We start from the raw sequence: 24,917 nt of genomic DNA on the forward strand, positions 1-24,917 counted from the left end.
CACATTTTGTTACAATAAAATCGGTTTTAAACTTAACAGACTGTGGAAGTTATAAAAAAAAAATCACATATGCTGTGTATTTTATTGGTGACAATGTATAGTCTGCTCAGTAATTTGGACACAATAAAAATGATTGTGTTTCAAAACTTCCGTATGTCTGTCAGTGTTAGTAAAAAGAAAAATGACCATATCAACACATAATTTTTTTCAGGATGCATTAGTTTTTGCTGGCCGAGAACTAGAAATTCAATTCAGGATGTCCCGTCAGTTAACTGATTTCATGGCTACACTACATAAAAATGGGGTAGAGGAAAAACGTCTCTCAAAATTTGTATCACATAGCGTATCGGATGACATCGTCACTTTCAATATAAGTTTCCCCGAAGAGGGTCAATATGGTCTAGATATTTATACAAGAGAGATGGTACTGGATTCGGCAGGCGAAAAACACTTATTAACCCATTGTTGTAAATATTTGATAAATTCCTCAAAAAGGAACTAGTTATTTTTTATATTACTTTTTACCTGCTTTGGACAGACACATAACTTATTTAACATATTTTTTTATCTAGTCTAAAATTTATAAGAAAATATATCTAACTTTTAATGAACATAATTTTGTATCCTGTAAAAGTTAATTCAATCGAGGTAACAAACACATTAAGATGATATGGCATTAAATACTAAAAATATAACCAAATAAATAAATAAAAAAGTAAATTTTTACTTTTTAAGTCAATATATAGTTCAAGATTTATAGTTCATATTAACAACCAAATAGCTTGCTACAAATATAAAACCATTTTTCTATAAGGTGTTTCAATATTCCGTGTACATAAAAGTGCCACATATTATTAGAATCAAAATAAGGGATTTAACTAAAGATACTTCTATCCAAAGTCACTTCATTTAGTGATTTAAAATGAAATTTGGTATGCTAGTACTTGCATATAGTAAATACATTTGCAGAAATGTGAAAAATATAAAACTATTTTAATTTGACACCAAGAATCTGTGGAGTTCTATGTTCACAGTATAATGAAAAAGCCTCTAAACTAATCTAATACTTTAGGCAGAAGAATGCCCAATCCTCTTAAATTTCGATTTTGTTTGTCTGAAGCAGGCCAATTTAAAAATGGTGCTCACTTTCGACAAACAACATAATGATGTAACAGTATTTATTACATTTTACATAGGAACTTTAAAAGTTATAATTAATGCAGTTTAAAAAGCTTACATAGGCCTAACACTTGCCCAAATATATTAAATGAAAATAACTTCGTCCAACTTGTGAGAGAGTGCAATAACGAAAAATTAAAGATTTATTTTTTAATTGGAAAATGTATGGGTTGAATACACACCATAATGGATATTTTCTGTAATTGTTAATAGTGTATGCACATATTATTAAATCATATATTTTTTTGTTAATTATTAATATATTGACTTAAAACTTAAAGTTACAATTCCAGGCTTTAAGTTGCTTTATTGTTTATATAAAATTTGTATGTACTTACTGTTAGAGTTAATAAAACATATTTATTTTTATTTTATTTTTCCTCAAGTTCTTAACCCCATCTTAAGCCTACATCTGGCCTAGTCCTAATATTACTAGGTGTTACTGACTGACATTGTTCTTCGGTATTGCTTTTATGGTGCCGGCTTAAGACAGTGTATATTTAATATGGTTATTATTCTGCCAAATATGCAATATAGAAAAAATGATCCTCTGCAGATTTTCTGCCAGTGCGATATAAAATGCAAATTTGTTCGTTGATCCTTAGAAACTTAAGGGGCAATATCAGAGTAGAAAACCATGTTTTTTTCAATTTTTTTTTGCTCATCTTAAAGTTTATAGTCTTAATAATATTGTGTGCAAATATCACAAGTATTGAAATTCCAATTGTGGAAGTTATGGCCAATTTACCGGAATGCATTACACATCAAAGTATAAAGAAATGCTGTTCAGCTTAGCGAAATCGAGGACGCGGAATGCATTTACCGCCACTGTCAAAACTCACAATGCAACCCATGAAAGGAGCGATTCAGCGAAGGTCATTACGGAACATTGCAGAAGATGCTACCAGTACTGCGGATGGCCTACTCTATAGTCCAGCAATCGCTGATTAACAGTAAAGAAAAAAATAAATAAAAGTCTTCTCAATATAAGATACAGGGTGTCCAAAAAGTCTGGAAACACCTGAATAATTTCCCAGGTAAATTATTTTTGAAAAATGTTAAGGACATTTCTTGTAGTAACTTTTGACGAGGAATTCAATGGTGGCCTTGGATTTGACCTTGACGGTTATTTCAAGGTCACATCCATTTTTTTAAATTGAAACCCCCTTTTTCGATGTCGGCAATCGAAAGAGCGGGAAATTTTACATCCAAAAACTCTAAGGGCGTAAATCAGTGTTGACCTTGAAGGTCATTCAAAGGTTATTTAAATTTGTGGGCTGGATATCTCCGAAGGACGCGGTTGATGAAAATAGTACAAAGCTCACTTTAGTTATTTTGTTGCAATTAGTGGTGACCTCAAACACGACCTTCTTGGTGTCTTTCAAGGTCATTTCAAGGCCATTTTTTTTTTACTGAAAATCTCATGTGACGTCGGCAATCAAAAGAGTGGAAGTTTTCATACTTTTACTTTTAGGGTTACCCAGAAACAACGACGTGGACGCAGTAGTGTATGTTCCCTTTGAGGTGCTTTATTATCGTGAGTCGTGCTTGGAAAACAGTCTGCAAGTGGTGGAAAATATTTCTGGGTAACTTCCCTTGGAAATATTTCCCTGGGAAACATTTAGCAACATTCCCGAAATATATTTTGGGAATATTTTCAGAAAAATATCTTTCTGGGAATTTCCCATAACTAGTTTATTCGTTTCGAAACTGCTGTCAAAAAATAACATTATTTTTAATTTTCACCATTTAATATCATAATTTGATATACAGGGTGTCCGGAAATTCATGCATCAAAATTTGGTCATAGATTCTTAAGACAAATTCAGGGGACCTGCATTTTTTCTTTTTGCCAACTGGCCCCCTCTTTCGGAGTTACAGCCCCCTGAAATCTGCCCCTAAGAAGTTTTTTTATATCTCAAAACCATGTTGTACGAGAATCACTAAATTTGGTACACAGGGGTTTTATGACATGTGGAATCTCACAGTGCTACGCTTTTTGGCGAGAAACCCCCTTAAGACACTTTTTCGTGGCCCCCCTTGTCTTTGGAACCAGAAAAATTTGGTTGCAAATTTGATTTTTTTTAATTATTAGTTAGCTAGAAAGCCATTGAATTTAGAAACTTTTTTCTCTTAATATTTGTTTCGAAAAACGCAATGTTTTTGAGGAAAATGGCGAATCACGATGTGCATTCGATCACATTTTGATATTTTTCTCGAAAACATTGCGTTTTATGAAAAAAGTATAAAGAGACAAAAAGTTTCTAAATTTAATGGCTTTCTAGTGGACTGATAATTTTTAAGAAATTTAAATATGCGACCAAATTTTTTTGGCACCAAAGACAAGGGGGCCCACGAAAAATTGTCTTAAGGGCGTTCCCCGCCAAAAAACGTAGCACCATTAGATTCCACATGTCATAAAACCCCTGTATACCAAATTTAGTGATTCTCGTACAATAGGGTTCTGAGATATATAAAAAAAGATTATTCTTAAGGGCGGACTTCAGGGGGCTGGAACCTCAGAATAATAAATAAAGGGTACGCCGTTATTTACATTCGATAGTGAAGTGTTGACATATGTGTATTTACAAACATTGGTACTTTGTGACGTCCTTGACGTTGCTGCCACCAATGTTACATTTTTATCTTTATAGCTAGGTACAGCGGTCATTTTAATTGATTAACATACAAGGATATACCTCATTCTTGATATAATATGCCGACAATTATAGGAAAAAGAGCCAAATATGTGCTACTTCTTTTCACAAGTAAGTTTGACATTCTTTCCATGGGCGTTTTTACAAGGGTGTAAGGTGTCCTAAGTATTTTATTTGTTAATTTATTATGTTTGTATTTTGATACTAACACTAGCTCTGTGTTTATTTGTAGAATACCATAAGATCCTGCAATACGAGCAGTGTGGCTAGAAAATTTAGCCATATCTGAATATGATTTATCAAAGGATAATTATGTCCGTTCGAAGCATTTCCGTGCTACAGATATTAAGGTAACAGTAACTGGAAAACGATGTCTCACACATGGAGCTGTCCCTATTAATACAACATTTGGAAGGTAATATGTTTTAAAAAGGTAATTAGAATAATTTAACAAATATTTTTAGCAGTGTTGATGAAAAGGTTGTGCCGTCTCAAAGGTTCCCCCTTCGAGAAATTGTCAGTGAAGGAAATTTTATAGATGTTGCTATAAAACATCTTCAATCACATGTTGTCCCTGTTCCATAAGAGACGAGCTGTCAATGCTATGAGCTCAAAATTCAGTTTATTTTTGTTGCGTACATTTAAATCGTGCTTGGAACATGTTTATTTTCCCATACGATTAAATGTTGTTCAATGTAAATTCATTTTTCCGTTACTTTTAGTACAAATATGTTTTGTTTTCTTTGCATTGTTTATATTCCAGCAGATTTTAATGAAATATATTTTTGCTCCTTTTTTTGTAGTTTTATTTAAATTATTTATTTTAATAAATGTAGTTCTTCCAGTAATCGAGAACTACTATGAAATAATAGAACTAATAGCAGGCAATGACATTGAATGCATCATATTTTGTAGCATTGGATACTTGTAAAATTATGTTCGCTTGGTAGCTATAGAGTATAATGATAGTTTCAATCGAGGAGTTTTCTTTAGTCACTCTTTTGTTCTGGAAATGTTTTTAAAATATTAATTATAGATTTTGAAGGAACCGTTAACTTTTTCCTATTTATTGTCTATTTATTACACATGAAAGCTTAAATAATCGAGCACTTTTGATTTTATTCTATTACAAAGTATAATATTTATGGTTTCCTTATATTACGATAGATTTTAAACCTAAACTCGGTACGCCACTGTACCAGGGACCATTGTGTTTACTTATGTATCATTTGTTTATCAACATACAATAGGTTGAGGTTACATGTTTACACTGTGTACTGAAATAGGGAATGCAGCCTCCCCTTTATTTATTACTCTGAGGCTGTAACTCCGAAAGAGGGGGCTACTTGGCAAAAATAAAAAATTGGGGTCCCCTAAATTTGTCTTAAGAATCTGTGACCAAATTTTGTTGCATGAATTTCGGGACACCCTGTAGATATAATAACAATATTGATGCTCTATCTTCCGCTGATTTTTTTTACATTTTCTATGAATCACTGTACTGACAATAGATACACTATAACATTTTTCAAAAATTTTGGAATGGAAGTAAGGAAGAGGTTCAGATAATCAATAGAGGTAAAAAATACAAACTTTTAACTTACAATAATTAAATTTTAACTTTTAATCAGTCCATTAGAAAAGATAAAAAAATATCAAACATTAAATCATTACAAATATGTTGCAATTGCTAACAATGGTTAAACATATTTTATTTAATCAGTAGATTTTGATTCTATTTTACATAATTATCGACAAAACATTTTTCTATTGCACATTTGTCCTTTGAATACGATACAATTAATTATAAAGAAAATATAAACATTTAATGCACAATTTTGATCATTTTTGCATATTGAACTAATCTTTCATATCTTAACCTATTCCGAAAATATAAACATCATATCAAACTTATTTAATGACATAAACTGTCATTATTAATAATAATTGATGTCAATAAATTGTAATTTCATCACAGAAATAAATATATCTTTTTGCAGACACAATGTTTTACCAGGTTATTGTAAATACTGTATAAAAAAGATATAAATAATAAGAATTTTTCTTGCAAGTATTTCCTGAGGAAAAATAAGTGGCCAGTAAAAGTATTTGTACAGGAGAGCATGCGGTGGTACAATGATCTGTTATTACGTAAACAATGCTTGCATGATGACAGTAGTACACCTAAGGATTACTTACAACAACACCTCTTTATTAATGTAAAGTTCAGAAGTTAGTAGGAAATAAATACAATAATAGTTCAAAAGATCGAGAAGCACCTTTTCCAGTAAGCTGGAATCAAGTGTGGCTAGATTTAACTGGCTGCTACTGGCATGTACATGCTGACAGACCTCTTCTTACATTATAGTACTCTCGAAGCAGTTCAGTTCACAGTTTAATTGCATACGAGTAATGTTTTTCGCAATACCTGGATGAAAAGGAAAATAAACGGCAATTATCACAAGAAATATAATACACAGCCAACAGAAATCATTAGCAGAAATAGTAAAGGTATCATCCGATGCCGTTGAACTGTTTAGTACATCATCAGGTAATTTGATAAGGAAAACAACATTGAAAATAAAAAAAGAAGCAGATGTTTGAAACTACTTACTGTTAGGGATGAGAGGAAAATCTTAAGACTTATTGGAAATAATCCACGATTAAATGCACCTGCAATAACTAGGGAAGTATAAGAAGCCTTTAATAAAAAAGTTAGTCCGGATACGATTCGCAGGGTACTTAAACTTGGTTGGCTAAAATCGTGCATCGCCCGTAAGAAGCCATACATTAATGCTACAAATAGAAAATATTTAGATTTTGCAGAACGGTATATAATCGAAAATCCTGGTTTCTGGAATAGTCATTTTCTCCGATGAGTTGAAATTTACTATATTCCGATCCGGCGGACAAATACGTATATGGAGAAAACCAAACAAAGAAGTGTATCCCAAGAATTTGCAATTTATTGTGAAATATGGAGGATAAGGATTCATGGTATGAGGCTGTATGTCCGGCTGAAGTATTCGAGAATTAGTAATAATAGAAGGTACAATGGATAAACAAGTGTACTTAAGCATTCTAAAGGAAAATTTAATAGAAAGCTCCAATTTGCTTGCAATGGGCAATATGATTACTATGTTCAGCAGGACAACGATCCAAAGCATACAGTTTACGTAGTACCTATGTCAGTGGATCGCGTTCAATATACCCCATATCTTTGCTACACCTCCTCAAAGTCTAGATCTCAACCCCATCGAGAATTTATATGACGAACTTGAAAAACGTGTATGAAAATACAGTATAACTAGTAAAACCCAACCGAAAACCATACTGCATGACGAATGGTATAGGCCCTGATTTGACCCCAGAAATTCTTTGCCACACCAACTTCCTGCAGTTTTTAAGACTAAAGGATACCCAACCAAATATTAAATGTGTAATTTTGCTACAATACATATTTGGTATTTCACAATTTTATAACTGTATGAATACTTTTGTGATATATATTTTGTGTTTAGCAAGATATTTTTATTTTTCATTCTTTATGAATGCCATATTTTTTCGTTAGGTATGAGGGTGTAGAGGTCCAAAACCCACGATGACTTAATAAAAGTTTCCTTTACGTTTGTTTTTTATTTACATCGGTCCAGATCTTTGGTGTGTAGTATGCTCTCCTGTACAATTACTTTTGCTGGACACTAATATAACAGTATTACTAAGTATATAAAATTAAAGGTAATTCGCTTTGTTAAACTCTTAAAGCAAAAAAAATATTACAAATTGATAATAAAATTACTTCATAATATATCCCAATACAATACAAGGCTTTTTTAATTATCATACCGTCTGTAACTTTTAAAGAGATTATCTGATTATATTTGACATCCAAGTGAAAAAAAAATTGTCGATCTGATGGGGGCAATTGCATTATTCCCAGATCGTCATTTTTTTTATATATATAATAAGATCAAGAACATTCTGTATATTCTTACTTATTTGATAGAAAGTCTTCTTACTATTACAGAGTTATAAAGTTTGACAGATCAATTTCTAATAGTAAGGAATATATATCCAAAAGAATGTTTATAAGAATAAACCTGTTAAACAAAAAGCTTGGTTGTTCAGCAAATAATAATTTCTTTCTAACAATATGGTATGGCACACTTTTATGGCATAACTTCTTTACTGTTAAAGATAGACCCATCAAAACATGTCACTGAAATCTAATGAAAGTGCTTGATTTAAATAAGTAAAAATATACGAAGTATTCCACTTAAAAAAGTAAAGTTTTCTGTTATTTTCGAAAGACGAAATTAAATATCAAAGTTAACATTAATCAGACAATTCCTATACAAATTATAGAGGATATGCCATTTAATAAACACCCTGTATGGTTTTTTATATAAGTAAATATACCAATACATACTATGAAATTACTGACGTATATAAAAAATTACCTTGCTTTTATTCCTTTTTTTTTATTTAATTCTTTTTTAATGAAGAATCAAAAATATTCTTCTGCAGTTTGTCGTAAGATTTATCACTTTAACATAAAGAAATAATGCTTATATACTAAACTTCTTTACGAAGAAATACCTTTTGGTTCATAATATTGCATTATCGTAAACTAATAGTAAAACAGCATACGAGTGATAATGAAATGAGACAATTATTATCCGAATCAGATGCCTACGAACACTGCTCTATAATTTCAGATTCTTTGTCGAATTTTAACCGATGCGACCTCACAGAACTTCCTCTGCTAGTCTCAACACTATCAATAAATGAAGTAAGCATACCTTCGACCTCTGACACAGCATATTTCAGGTTTGTATTATCTATGTGACCCAAGGATTCATCTAACGAGAAATTATTTGCTAATATTTGCTGAAGTTTTGCCAGAGCATCATCCAGATCATTGTGCAGTTCTCTTACAGGCGATTTTCTTGGAAACATCCTTTTCTCGGGCAGTGCTGATATATCGTTGGAAGTTGTCGGTTGGCCTAGAAAATAGTAACCAAAGATAGTTTGAGCAGCACTACTTCATATTTTAGAAGGCATGGGTAAATTTTCAATTATTTCTCATTATGGATAAAAGTTATTATTGTTATTAGTCTCAATAGATTCTACATAAGGTTTCTATTTTCAATATTTGGGTATATTTAAACAGAGGAGCACAAATGCTACCAGAAAATTTTGAGGCTAAAATATAATGTTTCAATATACTTTAGTCTACAGCGAGGGTTAACCACTTAACCAAAAAGAGGTGAGCTAAAAATTCATTTAATTTATATAAACTTATAGAGTGTTTTTTTAGAGGTTTGATTTTTAAGTTAGCAACACTGTTTCTAGTGAGAACCAGTTTGACAACTGACAGCTGATTTCTATTCAGTACGTTTTGCCATTTCAACATGAATCGACTTACACCAGAACAACGTTTGCAAATTGTGCAAATTAATTTTGAAAATCGTGGTTCAGTTCACCAAACTCATCGTGCGCTACGTCCATTTTATGGTCGACATAATCGTCCATCGGAGCAAGTTATTCAAGCAACCATTAAACGTTTTCTCACCCCGCATACCTTAATTGATAACAAGCATCCGTAGAGACGTCAAACAGTGCACACCGAAGAAGTTGTTGCTGCTATAGAGCGCAGTGTTGAGGAAGACCCAAATGTGTCGATTCACCGCCGTGCACAGCAACTCGAACTTTGTCCATCCACTTTACGGAAGATTTTAAGAAAAGATCTTGGTTTACGAGCTTACAAGATCCAGCTCGTGCAAGAGTTACAGCTGCATGATCATCATGTGCGTCGTACATTTGGCATATGGGACGAAGAAAAGACCATCATATTTTTGGTTGAACGGATACGTCAATAAAAAAATTGCCGGATTTGGAGCGTAGAACAACCAGAAGTCATTACTAAGACGCCGTTACATCCACAAAAAGTCACGGTTTGGTGTGCTTTATGGGCTGCTGGAATCATTGGCTCATATTTTTTCAAAGATTATGCCGGTCATAACATTACAGTTAATAGAGAACGCTGTAGGTCCATGATTACTAACTTTATTGTTTCTCATTAATGTGGAACAGCTTTGGTTTCAAAAAGACGGCGCAACATGCCATACAGCACGCGATACAATCAGACTATTGCAGGAAATATTTGATGAGCGCATAATTTCGCATAATGGTCCTGTGAATTGGCCTCCACGATCGTGTGATCTCACCCCTATGGATTATTTTCTATGGGGATATGTGAAGTCGCTAGTCTATGCTAATAAACCAGAGACATTAAACCACTTGGAAGCCAACATTCGCAGAGTCATTGCCGATATACAGCCTCAGCTGCTCGAAAAAGTAGTCCAAAATTGGACTTCCAGATTGCGTTTCATTCGAGCCAGCTGTGGCGCACATAAGCTTGTAATCCTATTCAAACAATAACGGCATACAATTATCATTACAATAAAGTCAATTTTATGGGCATTACCATGATTTTAATGTTTTATTTTATTTTAAAAGTCTATATCTCTAAAAAAACCACTCTTTATCAACCAGTTGGAGACACCTTCAATAAGAATTCTAGAATTTTGACGCCACTAAATATTTTTAAAATTCATTTGATGTGCTATTGTATTTTAATGAGAAAAGATTTTGTTCAAAAAATGAATAAATTTCAAATTACTATTTTTTTAGCATAAAATAAACATACTGCACACAGTTGATTTAAAAGTAATTCCAAAACTAATTATTAAAAAAAAATAATGTATAGGAATTCAAAAAATTGAGTGAGGTCATTCAGGAAATTGTATTTGCAACAAGGAAATTTTATAATTTTTTTTTGTGAAACAAACAGTTTTAGTTATTTTATATTTATATATTTATTTTACATTTGATGTTAGCAAGTTTATTTCAGACTAAAATACTACAGAATTTTCCAAATGTTGAGTGGAATTCTGGGATTTGTAATGAGGGTGTCTCAGGTATTTCCTGATTAATATAATTGTACACAAATTCAGTGCATTTTTACTTTTATTTAGTGTAATCTTCCACTTAAGTTTCGTTAGTTTACGTCAAACATCCTTACAAATATTTGCATATATGTGATGGTTTTCTAAAACTTGCAAATGAAGTAATTTTGGACTAAGACATATCTGGCCCAATTATCAATTTTGTCTCAAGATTATTTAGCAGTATTTACGCCCCTTCATTTACATACACCCTCTATATTATATACACTGTTTCTGAGACAAACCTCACATGATGCTTCGCAATAGTATTTTGGGACTATATCTTCTGTTCAATTTCAGATAAATTATTATATTTAAATTTTACAATTTTTATAAATTAATCATTGTAATTAAAAATAATTTGGCATATTTTAAAGGTTGTCGCTCACTAGGAGTGACTTTTTTTGGTATACACTCACTACAGAGTACTGAAACGGCAATATCTTTGCATCAATCGTTCAGTTCACGCTAAGGTCAGTTTAAAATGAACTCATCCGATGAGGAAGATGCTGTTGTTGTCGCTATTTTGTATGCAGAAGCAGAAAAAAACGCAAAAAAAGGAAATTTTGGATATACATAACATATATAGCAAACATAGAGTTGAAAGTGAGTTCTATACGCAATTTTTCAATCTTATCGATGATGAAATTAAATTTCCTCAATACTTCCGGATGCTACATGAAAAATGTATGAATTTGTTGGACATGTTAAAGCCAGAAATATGTGTACTAGTCTATATGTGTAACATACTAATAAATACATATTCATATCAACAAAACAGCTTTTCTTCGGGTATATTTGTCTATAATCTTATGAAAATATTGCTTATTTTGATCGGTCGTTATCGCCCACTGATCGGAAACGGACTGAACCGCAACGTACCACAACGGCCGCAGCGCAGAAATATTCCTCAGGTGGGATTCCGAGACTATCTCGCCACTGCAGACCGCTACTCCGCGGTATAGTGTGTGCATCTCTATTTAAAGCTGTGTAAAATAAAAACTGCTCTTCGGCGCGCTGCCATCCGCTTCCATGTGAAGTGCTCTAGTGAGCGACAATCTTAGTTATTTAGTTTTTTCAAAATAATTATGTCCCTTGTTTTAAAATATTTAAATGTAGTGAGGTTTTTGGGGGCAATCGAAAATGAACAAAAGTTTATTTATTATCTAATACATAGAGATCCTTCAGAATATATGAAACAGATATTTTTTCTGCCATATTTATTTTTTTTGTTAAGAAATATTCAAAAAACGCAGATGTTTATTATCATAAAAAAAAATGTTAATATAGAATAGATGTTAAAGAGGTTTATAGGGTACGGAGGTACGTCTAAAGTCTAACGAGAGTTTCTGTAGATTTGCTAGTGACTAAAGTAGTAAGACTTTAGATTTGGCAACGATGCACTTGGCTGGCTTTGTTTGGATGCCTAAGCTTGAAATATACATCATATGTCACACCTGCGAATTTCAAATAATATGTTACTTCGAGAACCGCGGCGTTGCCGCTTTCACGCATATGGAGGTTAAGTTAGTTAACGACAACAGTTTGATGGAGAATTATTAAAAATTATGTATCTTACAAGTACCTAATCGATTCTCTTTCCTTAGATATCGGTTTCCTACGTATACAAGTTGCTGTGGAAACTGTTCATTAATTGTTGTGCATTCTAAGTGGAAAGATCAAAAAAATCTGCATTCTCATAAGACTCTGTACTAAATCGTGGAAAATTATTTTATTAATATCTTGTGTCTTAGGTATCCAAACTAGTCATAATTTATTTTGAGGATTTTCTTCATATTAATAAGTTTATATTAATTTTTTTATGAATATTTGTTCGTCACATCTAAATCAGATAAACTTCCTTAAAATGTATTCTATTAAAGTAACTCGATTTCAAATGATTTATTTGCATTAAAAAATGTTACCCTTGAAGTGTGATCCATGTGTTTTCAGGCACCTTTTCAATTCATACAAGAATGGAAATAATATCTCATTTTTGCGATAAAAATGCAATAAAAATTGGATTACATGGAATAATTAATAGTTATGGGATATATTTTCACCATCAATGAATATGTACAAAGAAAGAGTGACTCCGAAAAATGCCCATTTTGTAAAACTCGTAGTTCGTTAAAATTTTGTGCTAAGTTATTGTATATCATTAGAACGTGTTACTGAGAAAGTTCCAAGACAAGTTCAGCTTTGGTTTTGAAGATATGAGTGATACATGTGTGATGAACTTTCAGTGTGAGACCCGGATGTCCCACAAAGAGTCGCCGTCCGGGTAACAGCAGTGGAGAAAAGTGTACACCAGGGGTCTTGATTAGAAAAGAAACCACTTTTTCCAATAGATGTACTCCCATTTATTTAAAGAACATAAATAAATAAATAAATTCACCACTGACAAATCCGTGGCGGTCGGTACTAACATTCGGTGAAACTAAGCTTGACGGAAAATAGAAAACGAAGTTTCCCTCAATTCGGTGTTCAACTCAGGTTGACGGCTATTTGGGAAAACGGCGGATAAGGAACTCCGAGAGGGACGGGGACCAACCCTTGGAGATTCAGGGAAACAGGATTCCAAAAACAGGCGGGAAAATGGCCGACGCTCTGTTCTCGGACGGAGGGATAGGGAGAGTGCTGAGAACAGGCGGGACAGGGACCAACGCTTTTCTCTCAGACGGAAGGATAGGGAGAATGCTGAGAACAGGCGGGACAGGGACCAACGCTCTGCTCTCAGACGGATAGGGAGAAAGGAACCTTGGTAGGACCGTTACCAATACCAAGGGGGAAGGCCGACTTACTTCGTGTTGAGGAAATTGCCGATCAACACTACTGAATCTCATGTGCCGGAGGACGGTCTTTTATAGCCGGTTTGTGACGTAGATCAACGGTTCGTCGGATGTTAGTACGCTGACCTACAATAAATACAGAGTTCAACGCTTACATTACTAACATAGGAAAAGATAATAGTTCATCGGATACTTAACGGATAAATTAATAAAAGTTCGTTACACATGTCTTAATACTCGTGATCTTATGTACTGAGCATATCACTTTAAACCCTTAAGATTTGCTGTTTTTTAGATGGCCTATCATCAGGGTCAATCAAGGTGGTTACTCAGGTTTTTGAGGTTGCTGGTTATGAATCTGAAGTCAGAATTTCAAAATTCAAGATGGCGGATCCAATATGTCAGACAAAATTTTTGAAATTGAACCAAATTCGACCAAATTGATTATACAGGGATTTTTGGGGTCCGAGATCAGATTTGCAAAATTTAAAATGGTGGATCCAAGCTAATGGTCAAATAAATTCATGAATTTTTGATTTTTAAAATTTTAACCGTTAGCTTGGACCGAAAACCCCTGTATTTGGTCGAATTTGGTTCAATTTCAAAAATTTTGTCCGCCATATTGGATCCGCCATCTTGAATTTTGAAATTCTGACTTCAGATTCATATTCAGCAACCCTCAAAACCTGAGTAACCACCTTGACCCTGATGATAGGCCATTTAAAAAACAGCGAATCTTAAGGGTTTAAAGTGATATGCTCGGTACATAAGATCACGAGTATTAAGACATGTGTAACGAACCTTTATTAATTTATCCGTTAAGTATCCGATGAACTATTATCTTTTCCTATGTTAGTAATGTAAGCGTTGAACTCTGTATTTATTGTAGGTCAGCGTACTAACATCCGACGAACCGTTGATCTACGTCACAAACCGGCTATAAAAGACCTAAGTAACCACCTTGACCTTGACGATTTTTGGGCTGTTTTTGGAGTCACTTTTTGAATGTTTGTTCCTTTTAAAATATAATAATTTAAATAGGCTTATTACAACCAACTAATTAATATATCAATGATAAAAATGAGTCTGCACTTACCTCCGACCCATGTGCTCATATCATCAATACCATATGGAACACTGCTGGTTTGTGTAATGTCTTTGTTAAAATTTGGAGGTCTGGTACCTACATGATTTCCTCTTTGGTCATTTTCAGTTATCGACTGTATAGGACTAAATAACTCCATGCCTACACTCATATGGGGTCTGTTTATAGTTTGCACCATTGGAGTGGATTCTACAGCAACCGTCTCTTGACTCATCCTTGTATCTTTTGATGGTGAATTGGGAGGAATTTTAAGATACTCCTAAAACATTTGTGGTAGTAAATGAATTAAATTACCACCCGTAATATAATGCCTTAGCAACGATGCGCTATCGCCTAGTGATGTCATTGTCAAAATTTTAGTCATTCTCAAATAATAGAAGTCGTTGCATATACAATTTAATAATTTGGTCAACTACTATGAGATTAAGGCCCAGTACTTTGAGTCTCGGTTAAGGCTTGATTAACTAATCAGGTGATTAGACTGTGATTATATTTTATAAAATAAATCAATATATAATATAGTCTAATCGCCTGATCAGTTAATCAAGCTTTGCCGAGACTCAAAGTACCGCACCTAATTATATTACAAAAACCAATTTTAAATAACTTTATATACTGCAACTTAAATCAGGTTGCAAATATAAAATTAGGCAGGATAATCGTCAGTTAATGGTGCAGATTTGGATAGCAAAAATAGACCTACTATTCACATTTTTGATTTCGTAACAGATGAAATTTTGTACAAGTTATGGTGAGTAACAATCCCATACATTGATATTTCGTTAAAAAAAACATGTTTTTAATTTATTTCAATTTCAAACGTAGTTAAAGAAATCATTTTAAAATGATACTATGAACGTTATTTCAAATCCATGGTACCTATATATTCTATAAATATCGATTAAATAGCGAGTAGTGAAATTTAATTTTAAATACAGTAGAGCCTCTATAATCCGTACTCAGGCTAATCCGAACACCGCTGTAATCCGAACTGCCGACTGCCCCCCTCTCTCTCTTGTCGTGGCCGCTGATCTTATGTTTTGTTTTCAGTTGCGAATAAGTTACCTCGCGTGTTCACGTTACTCTGTGCTAAACTCGCGCGCCACGTGTTTTAGAGGTTATAAAAATGGTTCTTACACCGAAACGCAAACATAAAACTTTAACTATAGCTGAAAAGTGTGCCATACTGGATAGTTTGATAGATGGAGTGTCTGGAACTTCTCTTGCCCTTAAGTATGGTGTTGGAAAATCGACAATTACTGATTTAAGGAAAAAAGAACAGAAAATACGGTCGTTTGTAGCTCAAACCGAGAAAGGTCCAGGTTTAAGAAAAACGCTAAAATTGCCAGAAAATCCAGTGCTCGAAGAAGCACTTTTCACTTGGTTTTTAGAGCAAAGACGAAGACACGTTCCTTTATCAGGCGAAATCGTAATGCATAAAGCCAGATTCTTTCATAAAAAACTAACAGGGTCTGATTTCAGTGCAAGTAGAGGGTGGCTGGATAATTTCAAAAAGCGTCATGGCATACGGCAGCTGAAAGTGTCAGGTGAGAAAGTCTCTAGTAATGCGGAGGCTGTTCAACCATTCCAAGAAAAGTTTTTGAAAGAGATAAGAGAAAAAGACCTTTGTCCTGAACAAATCTACAATGCAGACGAATCAGGATTGTTTTGGAAGGTTCTGCCAGATAAAACTTTAGCCTCTTCTGCCGAAATTAGTGCTTCTGGATCCAAGGTATCTAAAGAAAGAATCACTTTTATGCCTTGTGCAAACTCGATAGGGAATCATAAATTACAGTTACTAGTCGTAGGGAAGGCCAAAAAGCCAAGATCTTTTGGATCCGTAAAATTACCGGTGCATTATCAAGGACAAAGGCGTGCTTGGGTAACTAGAGATATTTTCCTGGAGTGGTTCAGAGAACATTTCGTTCCAGAAGTCAAACGTCATTTGAAGAAATTACGTCTACCACAAAGAGCATTATTGCTCCTAGATAATACGCCTGGACATCCAGATGCTGAAGATCTGACTACAGAAGATGGCAATTTTTCCGTACTGTACATGCCACCAAACTGCACACCCTTGATTCAGCCTATGGATCAAAACGTAATTCAAAATGTCAAGATTAATTACAAGAAGAAACTGTTGATTCAAGTTTTTGCGCAACAAGAAGATGATGAAAGTTTAACACTACATGATGTTATTAAAAGCATCACAATTAAAGACGCAATTTTTTCACTAGCGCAATGTTGGGATCACGTTCGTCGTCTCTCATCAAAAAATCTTGGAAGCCTCTATGGCCTGACCAATTCAATGAAGCAGAAAATGGATCAGAAGAAAACGATGGCTCTGACGTGGAAGACAATCTCCCGCTCAGTCTTCTACGCAACCGTGGATATACAGAAGAAACCATTTCCACTTTCTTGACAATCAGCGAAGAGGAGAATTGCACAGAACCCATAACTGATGATGAGATCATAGCCCAACTTAGGCAAGAGACTGACGAGCTTTTTGTTGACAATACTTCTGCTTTAAACGTCAAGAAAATTCCTCATTCACAAGCTATATCAGCACTGAATACTTGTTTGGATTGGGCTGACGAAAATGACTTTTCTTTATCCGAAAAGATGATGCTGCGAAATTTGAGGGACAAAGCCTTTTCTTGGTCAATAAATAGAACCCGCCAAACTAAAATTGATGACTTTATGAATAAGTAACGTATATTTTGTGGTTTAAATATGTATCTTGTAGTAGGCACCTCAATAAATATACATATTCTGTCAAAATATACTTACCTTTTTTTTAACATACTATAATCCGAACGCCCCACCAGTCCGAACAGGGGTTGTTTTTTGGTAGTTCGGATCATCGAGGCTCTACTGTATTTATATTATTTTAGAAAATGGGGTTTTTCAGGACTTAATAGAAAATTTGCATTTCAATTCATAACAGAATAAGATTAAATTTTTATGGTGGAAGAAATAATATATTAAGGCTTGGTACTTTGAGTCTCGGTGAGAAGCCTTGGTTAAGTAGTCACATATACTGATTTATATTATAAATATACATTCACTGATTAGTTAATCAAATCTTAACCGAGACTGAAAGTACCGGGCCTAAATAAATTAAAACGCTGATTCTCATAAACAGTTATTTGTATAATTAGTACACAAAATGGCACTTTCATGGGCGAGAGAAAAAAATTACACAGAATATTGTTTCTATAGTAGGATCGTATTCGATGCAAAGGAGAGCAAAAAATTGTCGGACTTTTATCAAAGGAAAATCGTGTCATCATTTTTAGGACGCGCAAGATGAACCGTTTCAAATTTAAAATGAAACTGAATGTACATGCTGAAATACCGCATAATACACAGTAGTAGCTGTAGTCGCCCAGGTGCATCGAGCGTACGAAGTGGTCGGTTATACGTCAAATACTAACTTGGCGAGCTTGGTCGTAAATCAGAAACTGCCCCCAAAAAAACAAGTAAACAACAGTGGCGCGTACAGAGGTAAAATGTAGTACATATGTGGAATTTAAAAAACAAATTGAATTTATAATAAATTACATTTAAATAGATAGTTTATGAGAATTAAGGAATTTTTGTAGGAACAGACGTGATCCTTTCATAATGCATAAAGAAATTATTCAATTTCTAAATCCCTTAAAATCGTACTGCACTGGATCCCTCGACAGGCAATGATTTATTACTTTGCATCGAATATGATCCTACTATACAACTGCTGTATTCAATTATAACAATTATAATTAAATCAAAATGAATTTAATTTTATTGAAATTAAAATAGAAATGTCTACATAAGAGCAACAGAACAACTTTTGCTTGTTATGATGGAAACGTGATTATATGAAATGATATAGTTTCAGTAATGTTTATACTTGGGTTGTAATATTTTGTTATAAAACGTTGCAAATAAATGAAAGCAATGATGAGACTCCAGACATAAAAGATGCAACTAATTATGTAACATCAAACTTGAGATTCTTAGTGACAGTATCTCATCTCCTAACATCTCTGCTACTGGTTGATAGTATGTTTTTCTGTCCCTCAGAGAACTTTTGCCCATAACTAGTTACGTTATTACTCATTATTATGAATTTTAAGATATATTTAAATATATGTAATATTTTTAAATTTCATCACTCTGTATCTTGAAAATGAAGCATTCTACTATATGTATTTATATAAACGTTTTTTAATTTTAAAGTTTTCTATTACCAGATAAAGTTTGACATGTGCAATTCGGGATAGCCTATACATTTAAAAAAAAATACTATTCTTTTTATTCACTATATTATTGTATGAATCTTGACTAATGACTAATATGGAGCGTGTTGAATCAGGATTATGTCTGGGAGATACATATATGCCAAATAAGATGTGTTTATACATAAAATAAAATTTAAAATTACCAATTTAAATTAACAAACCCCTTCACCAAAAATATAAAAAAATACGTCTTTTCAAGAATGAACACTGCTATTTTCTGGAAACTAACCCATTGGCCTCAGGTCTTTTGAACTCTTTGAGGGACTGACAGGGAAAAGACAAATAATGGTCTATATAACATGTCAGTTTTACTTACTTTCAGAATTTTTAGTTTTTGAATTTGAGCCGCAACATGAATTCTATGCTCTTCCAGGTACCTTCTGATGTCCTTATCATTGTGGCTTCCCAACAGTAAGATCTGCTGCAGCTCTCGGTTCTGCATTTCAAGTTGTCTAATAATAACTTGCAGTTGTGTTTGAGGAGACGACAGTGGTTCTATGTCACACAAAATCTCTTTGGAATAAGATTTTGGCAAGTAATTTCTGTCAGAACTGAAACAGAATACATTAGACAAAAAAAATTACATTAACTAAAACATATTTTACCATAAAGGTTTTGTCTCCACCACAGTCGAGTTATTTATCTTCTGAGAGCAATACAACAAACCACATATTTTTTTGATAAATGTATGGCCATAATCGTTTGACTGGGTGCAGTATTCTCTCATGGAGTGGGTTAGTTTATGCGCATGACTTGTTCTTCCAGTGAAAAAGCACCTTTGACACTGAGTGTACCTTGAACATTTCATGCACTTGTATCGTAAGCCCATTAGAGGGTTTGTTTTGCAGGTGGTACATGTTACTGAATGCATAACTAAAATAAATTAATAAATAATTGCTGAAATTTTGTAATACATTTTTTTTTACCTAATTATTAAATGCTTATTTTTAAATTACAATGTGTCCAAAAATATACGATACTTCAAAGATATACACAATTTTGCTTCCTTAAAAAGGTCTGAATAGTATTTTTTTAATATATCAATCATTTTTAGATATTTCATTGAAATTTATTGGAATAGAAGGTAGATTTGTTATTTAAATCACAGAGGTCACTGGGAATAACTGAAACTCTTTTGCTCATAGAAATATCCAGAAACGGAGGTGTTTTATAAATCACTTTATTTACTGTGAATTTTTTTATATGTTGCTAAAATATCGTTCCACAGAAAAAATAATTTTAATTTTACTGCTGTTCCTCTTGCCATTACACACTACATCGTCTACTAAATCACAGCACCCATGCTATTTTTCAATTGTTCCATTGCCGTATTGCAGTGAATATGTGCAAGTGACAGCACACTACAAGATTTCTAACAAGTTACTTCAATTGTTTAGACCAAAATTTCTTATAAATTATGATAAATGTCCAATATTCGTTTAATCTATAAATTCAAAAGCTTAAAATAAAGTTGTATAGTGTTTCCCATTGTAAAAGTAACAAAGACAAGTACCTACTTAATAATGTGTTAGAGCACAATTTTCTCAAAAATTTAATTATATGCGAAAAGTATAGACATAATAATTTTATGTGGACTGGGAATGATATAAATGTTCTAAATTTTAAATAATAAAAAAAATACATTTTTTATAAACTAAATTAAATAAATACTCTTGAAATATGGACAATTTCCATAAACTGCTAAAGCGACAAGATTAATATTTACTACCCGAGATTTTTGTTTCCAAAAAGCAACAATGGAGTTGGAAAAACCACAGGTTTGACATGACAACGAATTTAACAATTACAGATTTTCTACAGGCTAGTGTTACAAAGCCAACATGATCTAGCTGATTATGTCCAATTGCAAAACTACACTTTTTTTTTCTAATAAACAGTTTTGACAAAGCAAAATTCAGTGTGCACTATGACCTATTTTATTTTTTTGCTCAAAAACTATTACATTTACTAAAAATAAAGACAGATTTTCAAACAATACTGGAGATAGAGAAGTTACATAAGTTAGTTGTAACAGTGGTTACTTTTACATCTTGCAAATGAAAGAATCCAAATGTATATTCGACAGTAGGAGAAAAATGAAAGCTAAATTTGTCTCTTCCTATTTGAAGGGCAATCTATCGCTGGGAAGGAGTGAAGAAATTTTCTTTTACATGAGACAATTTTCAACAAGGTATCACCTTAATTTTTCTGCATTTATTTATTTGCACTCTGTATGTCTCTAAATGTTTTTATAGAACCATATTTAAAAGTACTGGTATTTCAATAGAGGCAAGTTAGTCAAAATTGTAATTATTCAATATAGCTACAAATTTAACAAAACGATCAAAATTAATTTGACTATAATTTCTACAAATATTGACCTATCTAAATTTTTGGTAGAAAATTAAAATAATTTTTTCCTGAAACAATACATTTAGCAACATGCAACAAATATATCTTTTCTACAATAAATAAAATATTTTTTAATAAAATCATTTTGACAAAGTTGCTACCAACAAAAATATACATCGCAAATAAAAGCTACTTCTATGCTCCAGTAAAATATTAGCCAACATTCATCTCACTTCTGCTACCTCAAAAAACCCGTTCTAAATTTCATTGAAATACGAATTGATAAAGAGAAGAAGTTATCATAAAAAAAAGAAATATTTCTTTTGACAGGGCATGAATTTTTTTAAAAACAAAATTTTACCAAGGTAACTTAATCCAAATTAATTTATTTTTAATTAAGTAAGCTACCCTCGAAGCATGGCTTATTCATTTTCGAATACCCTGTATATGTTATTGAAAATAATATAATTTTAAATGCCCATTATGTTCAAATAAAATAAATATACAATTAGAATACCTGGTTCTGCAATTTTAATCCTATGTAGTAGTGGTATCCATGAGAAAATTTTAGGCCCTTTCTCTAACCAAGTTATAAACATACTCTCATTTATGCCAACTAAACCTGGAGACTAAAATAAGTTTATGAAAATAAAGAAAACATAAAAAAAGATAAAAGTAATACCTAATTTGTTTATTCTACATCAAAAAAGCAAAATTAAAAATGGTTAAAATATTAATTTATCACCACAACACTTATACAGGAATTTACTTACATTACTGAAGCAATTTTCTATAGAGGTGTTAATCAAATGTGACCCAAAACTAACATCCTCATGGAGGAAATTTGTAATCTCTACAATTTTTAACAACATAGACTGCAACCTCAGTCTAGTAACACAATTGTTATGATCTGCACATAACTGAAATATGAACTTATACAATTCAATAGAAGTGCAGTTACCCAATAGTGCTAATACAATTTTCGTAGAGGCTACCTGAATTTTCCCTTTCCTATCTCTAAAAAAATAAAATACTTATTCATCTATGTGGATGTTATTTTAGATACTTACTTGTCATAAACATTATATAAAAAGTTTAACATCAATTCAGTAGCGAAATCTATATCAATGTTCATGTGGTTTTTTTTATTTGCTGCAAAATATACATCTGATAAAACTGCTTCCAAATCGCAGCTTTCAAGGCACAAGGAACTTTCATTGGCCCCCAGCCGATGCCTTTCAAATACTTCTGCTATAACTGACAATGGCACTTCTTCCACTTAAAAAACACTGAATTGTTACCACAATTAACATACAAGGTGATCCTTAAGTACACAGCTGTGATAAAGGGGTCATTTTTTGGAACATTTTAATTAAATAAGTTCCTATGATATTAAGTCCAAAATGGCTTACTTTTAAAATATAGGGTGTTAAAATGTTATCATCACTTTAGAAATTCAATCAGTAGTTTCATTCCTAATTATATTGCATTAGGTATATTTAATTTATAACACAAGTCATTTTTAAGTTACGTTTTACCCTAAAATAAACATACCACACAGTTGAATAATTAAAACCATTAATTTCATAAAGAAAAAGAATTCTTTGTTAACAATGTAATTTTATACAGGGTGTTTTCTGAATATTGAGAAAAACATTAAGGAAACGATTCCTTGCCAAAAAGTAGGTAGGTGAGTCTTCAATAAGGCTGCTATGGGAGAGAAATGCAATTCGGGGCGTTAGTTTATCTTAACAAAGATCTTCCTCTCCGATATATTAACTTGATAATTTACATATGTAGATAATTAGATAATATCCACTTTATAGTCAGGATAGATTAGGTAAAGTTAAATCAGACAATGATCAGGTCAATTTATTCTCCTTTGACAAATATTTTATTATTTTTGTGAAAATAGTATCCGACTGCTGCAAAATAACTTCAGATTCGTATTCAGGTCAAACTGAACACGAAAATTATCAAGACTTAAAGCCTATCTTCTATACAATTACCAAACCTTAAACACCCCACAACTCAAAAACTAACCAATTTAGAACATATTTTCTTAAGAACCTTTTCTTCTTAAAATAGGTAACCTGAAGAATCACTTCCTTTGTTATTGAAGTGTGCTCAAGCACTACCATATTAACGTCTTCAAAGTTAAAAAGGATTTAGAAGTAAAAAGTTTAAGAGATTACAATATAAGTATTTAAATTATGGCTACAAATTTTTATTCTTAAACATTTTATATCCCACTATAATCTAACTTTACAAAATGTTAAGTATTTTGTGAATGCAAAACTTCATAGCAAAAATTTAAAAAAGTAGGCAATTTTTTAAATAAAAGACACCTCAAACATAAAATTTCATCAATTATCCCTTTTTTAATAACACTGTACAATCAATCATTCAGATATGTCACCATTAAGAAGACCAAATAATGTCCTATTGGACTACTAAATTTAAATATCGGGTCAGATCAGAAGCCTATAAAATCAGATTTATAAACATATACAGTATTGTTTAGGTATCTTTTTAAATTACAAAGCAATAAATATGCAGCCGACAAAATAGTAATAAAGATTTATTACAATAATATATCTATACTTACTATGCAAGGCGTTTTGTAAAACTCTAAATTTCAACGCTACCCTGTATACTGAATATTTTACATAATTGCAATCGTCTATGCGTTGTCTTATATCAACAAATTTAGGGTGATCCCACTGCTTAACATTTGTAAGTTCACTGCAAAAAGAAAATAATAAGAAACGTGGAAACCTCACAGTACTTGTGCATCAACATTACTTCAAATAATAAGGATATCCTTCTTCATTCTCTATTTTCCTCCATGGACCACTCATTATATATCAGTAAACTTAGAAACGAATTAAATTACATAAAGGGAACAGGTGGAATTAATTGAACGACAAAGGAATCAACAGGTTAACTATGCACCCCACACCCCTAACCAAAGACAGGTACAGTTCGGTAACCGAAGTTTTTCTGGTAAATCACATAAACTATTAATAAACTCAACATATTAAACAGAAAATCATACTTCCTGTGCATTTAAATTCACCAATGAACATTGTTTGATAAATATTTTAAATCAAATCAAGGAAAAGATAAGAAAACGGTTTTCAAGTATGTTTACATTAGTTGTCTTTTTCTAATACAATTGTTTTTGATTAGTTATCTTTGTTCAACTTTAGATGGAAAGTTAAAGTCAATGTACCAATGATTCATAAGTTAGAATTTGTATTCTGTATATGTAGTTGCCTAATTACGACTAGGGTTTAGTAAGATTCGTTTTGCGTTTTGAAATTTTTGGATTGGTAATGAGTGTCGTGATTTTTTGAAGTTGTGCCTTGAAAGAAAAAGTAAAAAATAAGCTGAAATAGAATGGCATCAATAGGATAGTCTATTTTCTTTTAGTTTTCTTATAAGAAACTTAAAACAAGTCGTGAATTTTTGTATATTTATAAGAAAAAACGATTTTCAATAAAAAGGTCAGCTAACTTCCAGGTTAATGACAT

At 32.4% G+C, this 24,917-nt stretch overlaps 2 protein-coding genes and 1 long non-coding RNA gene across 3 annotated transcripts in view; 2 read left to right on the plus strand and 1 right to left on the minus strand.

The window, feature by feature from the left end:
• Positions 1–1,517, plus strand: part of LOC108907030 (hillarin) — a 126,063-nt gene extending 124,546 nt beyond the window's left edge. The window contains exon 13 of the mRNA XM_018710538.1: positions 212–1,517. Within this exon, the coding sequence (XP_018566054.1) occupies positions 212–502 (291 nt within the window). The 3' untranslated portion in view covers positions 503–1,517. The remainder of the gene's footprint in view (positions 1–211) is intronic.
• A 2,637-nt stretch (positions 1,518–4,154) lies between these two features.
• LOC108907026 lies at positions 4,155–4,631 on the plus strand. The gene is made up of 2 exons (XR_001964318.1): positions 4,155–4,251; positions 4,301–4,631. It is a non-coding gene; the product is annotated as an uncharacterized LOC108907026 (long non-coding RNA).
• A 3,897-nt stretch (positions 4,632–8,528) lies between these two features.
• LOC108907019 (dystrophin-related protein 2-like) lies at positions 8,529–24,242 on the minus strand. The gene is made up of 9 exons (XM_018710492.1): positions 24,187–24,242; positions 23,990–24,126; positions 22,452–22,659; positions 22,155–22,398; positions 21,899–22,010; positions 19,635–19,902; positions 19,346–19,580; positions 14,735–15,002; positions 8,529–8,842 (listed from the first exon to the last, which is right to left on the minus strand). The coding sequence occupies exons 1-9, from the start codon at positions 24,240–24,242 to the stop codon at positions 8,529–8,531; spliced, it is 1,842 nt and encodes a 613-aa protein (XP_018566008.1).
• Between the last annotated feature and the right edge of the window lie 675 nt (positions 24,243–24,917).

This window comes from Anoplophora glabripennis, unplaced genomic scaffold (assembly GCF_000390285.2).
Source record: "Anoplophora glabripennis isolate ALB-LARVAE unplaced genomic scaffold, Agla_2.0 scaffold166, whole genome shotgun sequence".
In the NCBI taxonomy this organism is placed as follows: Eukaryota; Metazoa; Arthropoda; class Insecta; order Coleoptera; family Cerambycidae; genus Anoplophora; species Anoplophora glabripennis.

Bases quoted from the DNA above. Each gene is read 5' to 3' on its own strand.
- LOC108907019 (XM_018710492.1), bottom strand. From the start codon at position 24,242: ATGAGTGGTCCATGGAGGAAAATAGAGAATGAAGAAGGATATCCTTAT. The intron at 22,011-22,154 runs GTAAGTAAATTC...AACTTATTTTAG, and splicing joins TAGAAAATTGCTTCAGTAAT to TCTCCAGGTTTAGTTGGCAT. The intron at 15,003-19,345 runs GTAAGTAAAACT...CAAATGTTTTAG, and splicing joins AAAAACTAAAAATTCTGAAA to GAGTATCTTAAAATTCCTCC.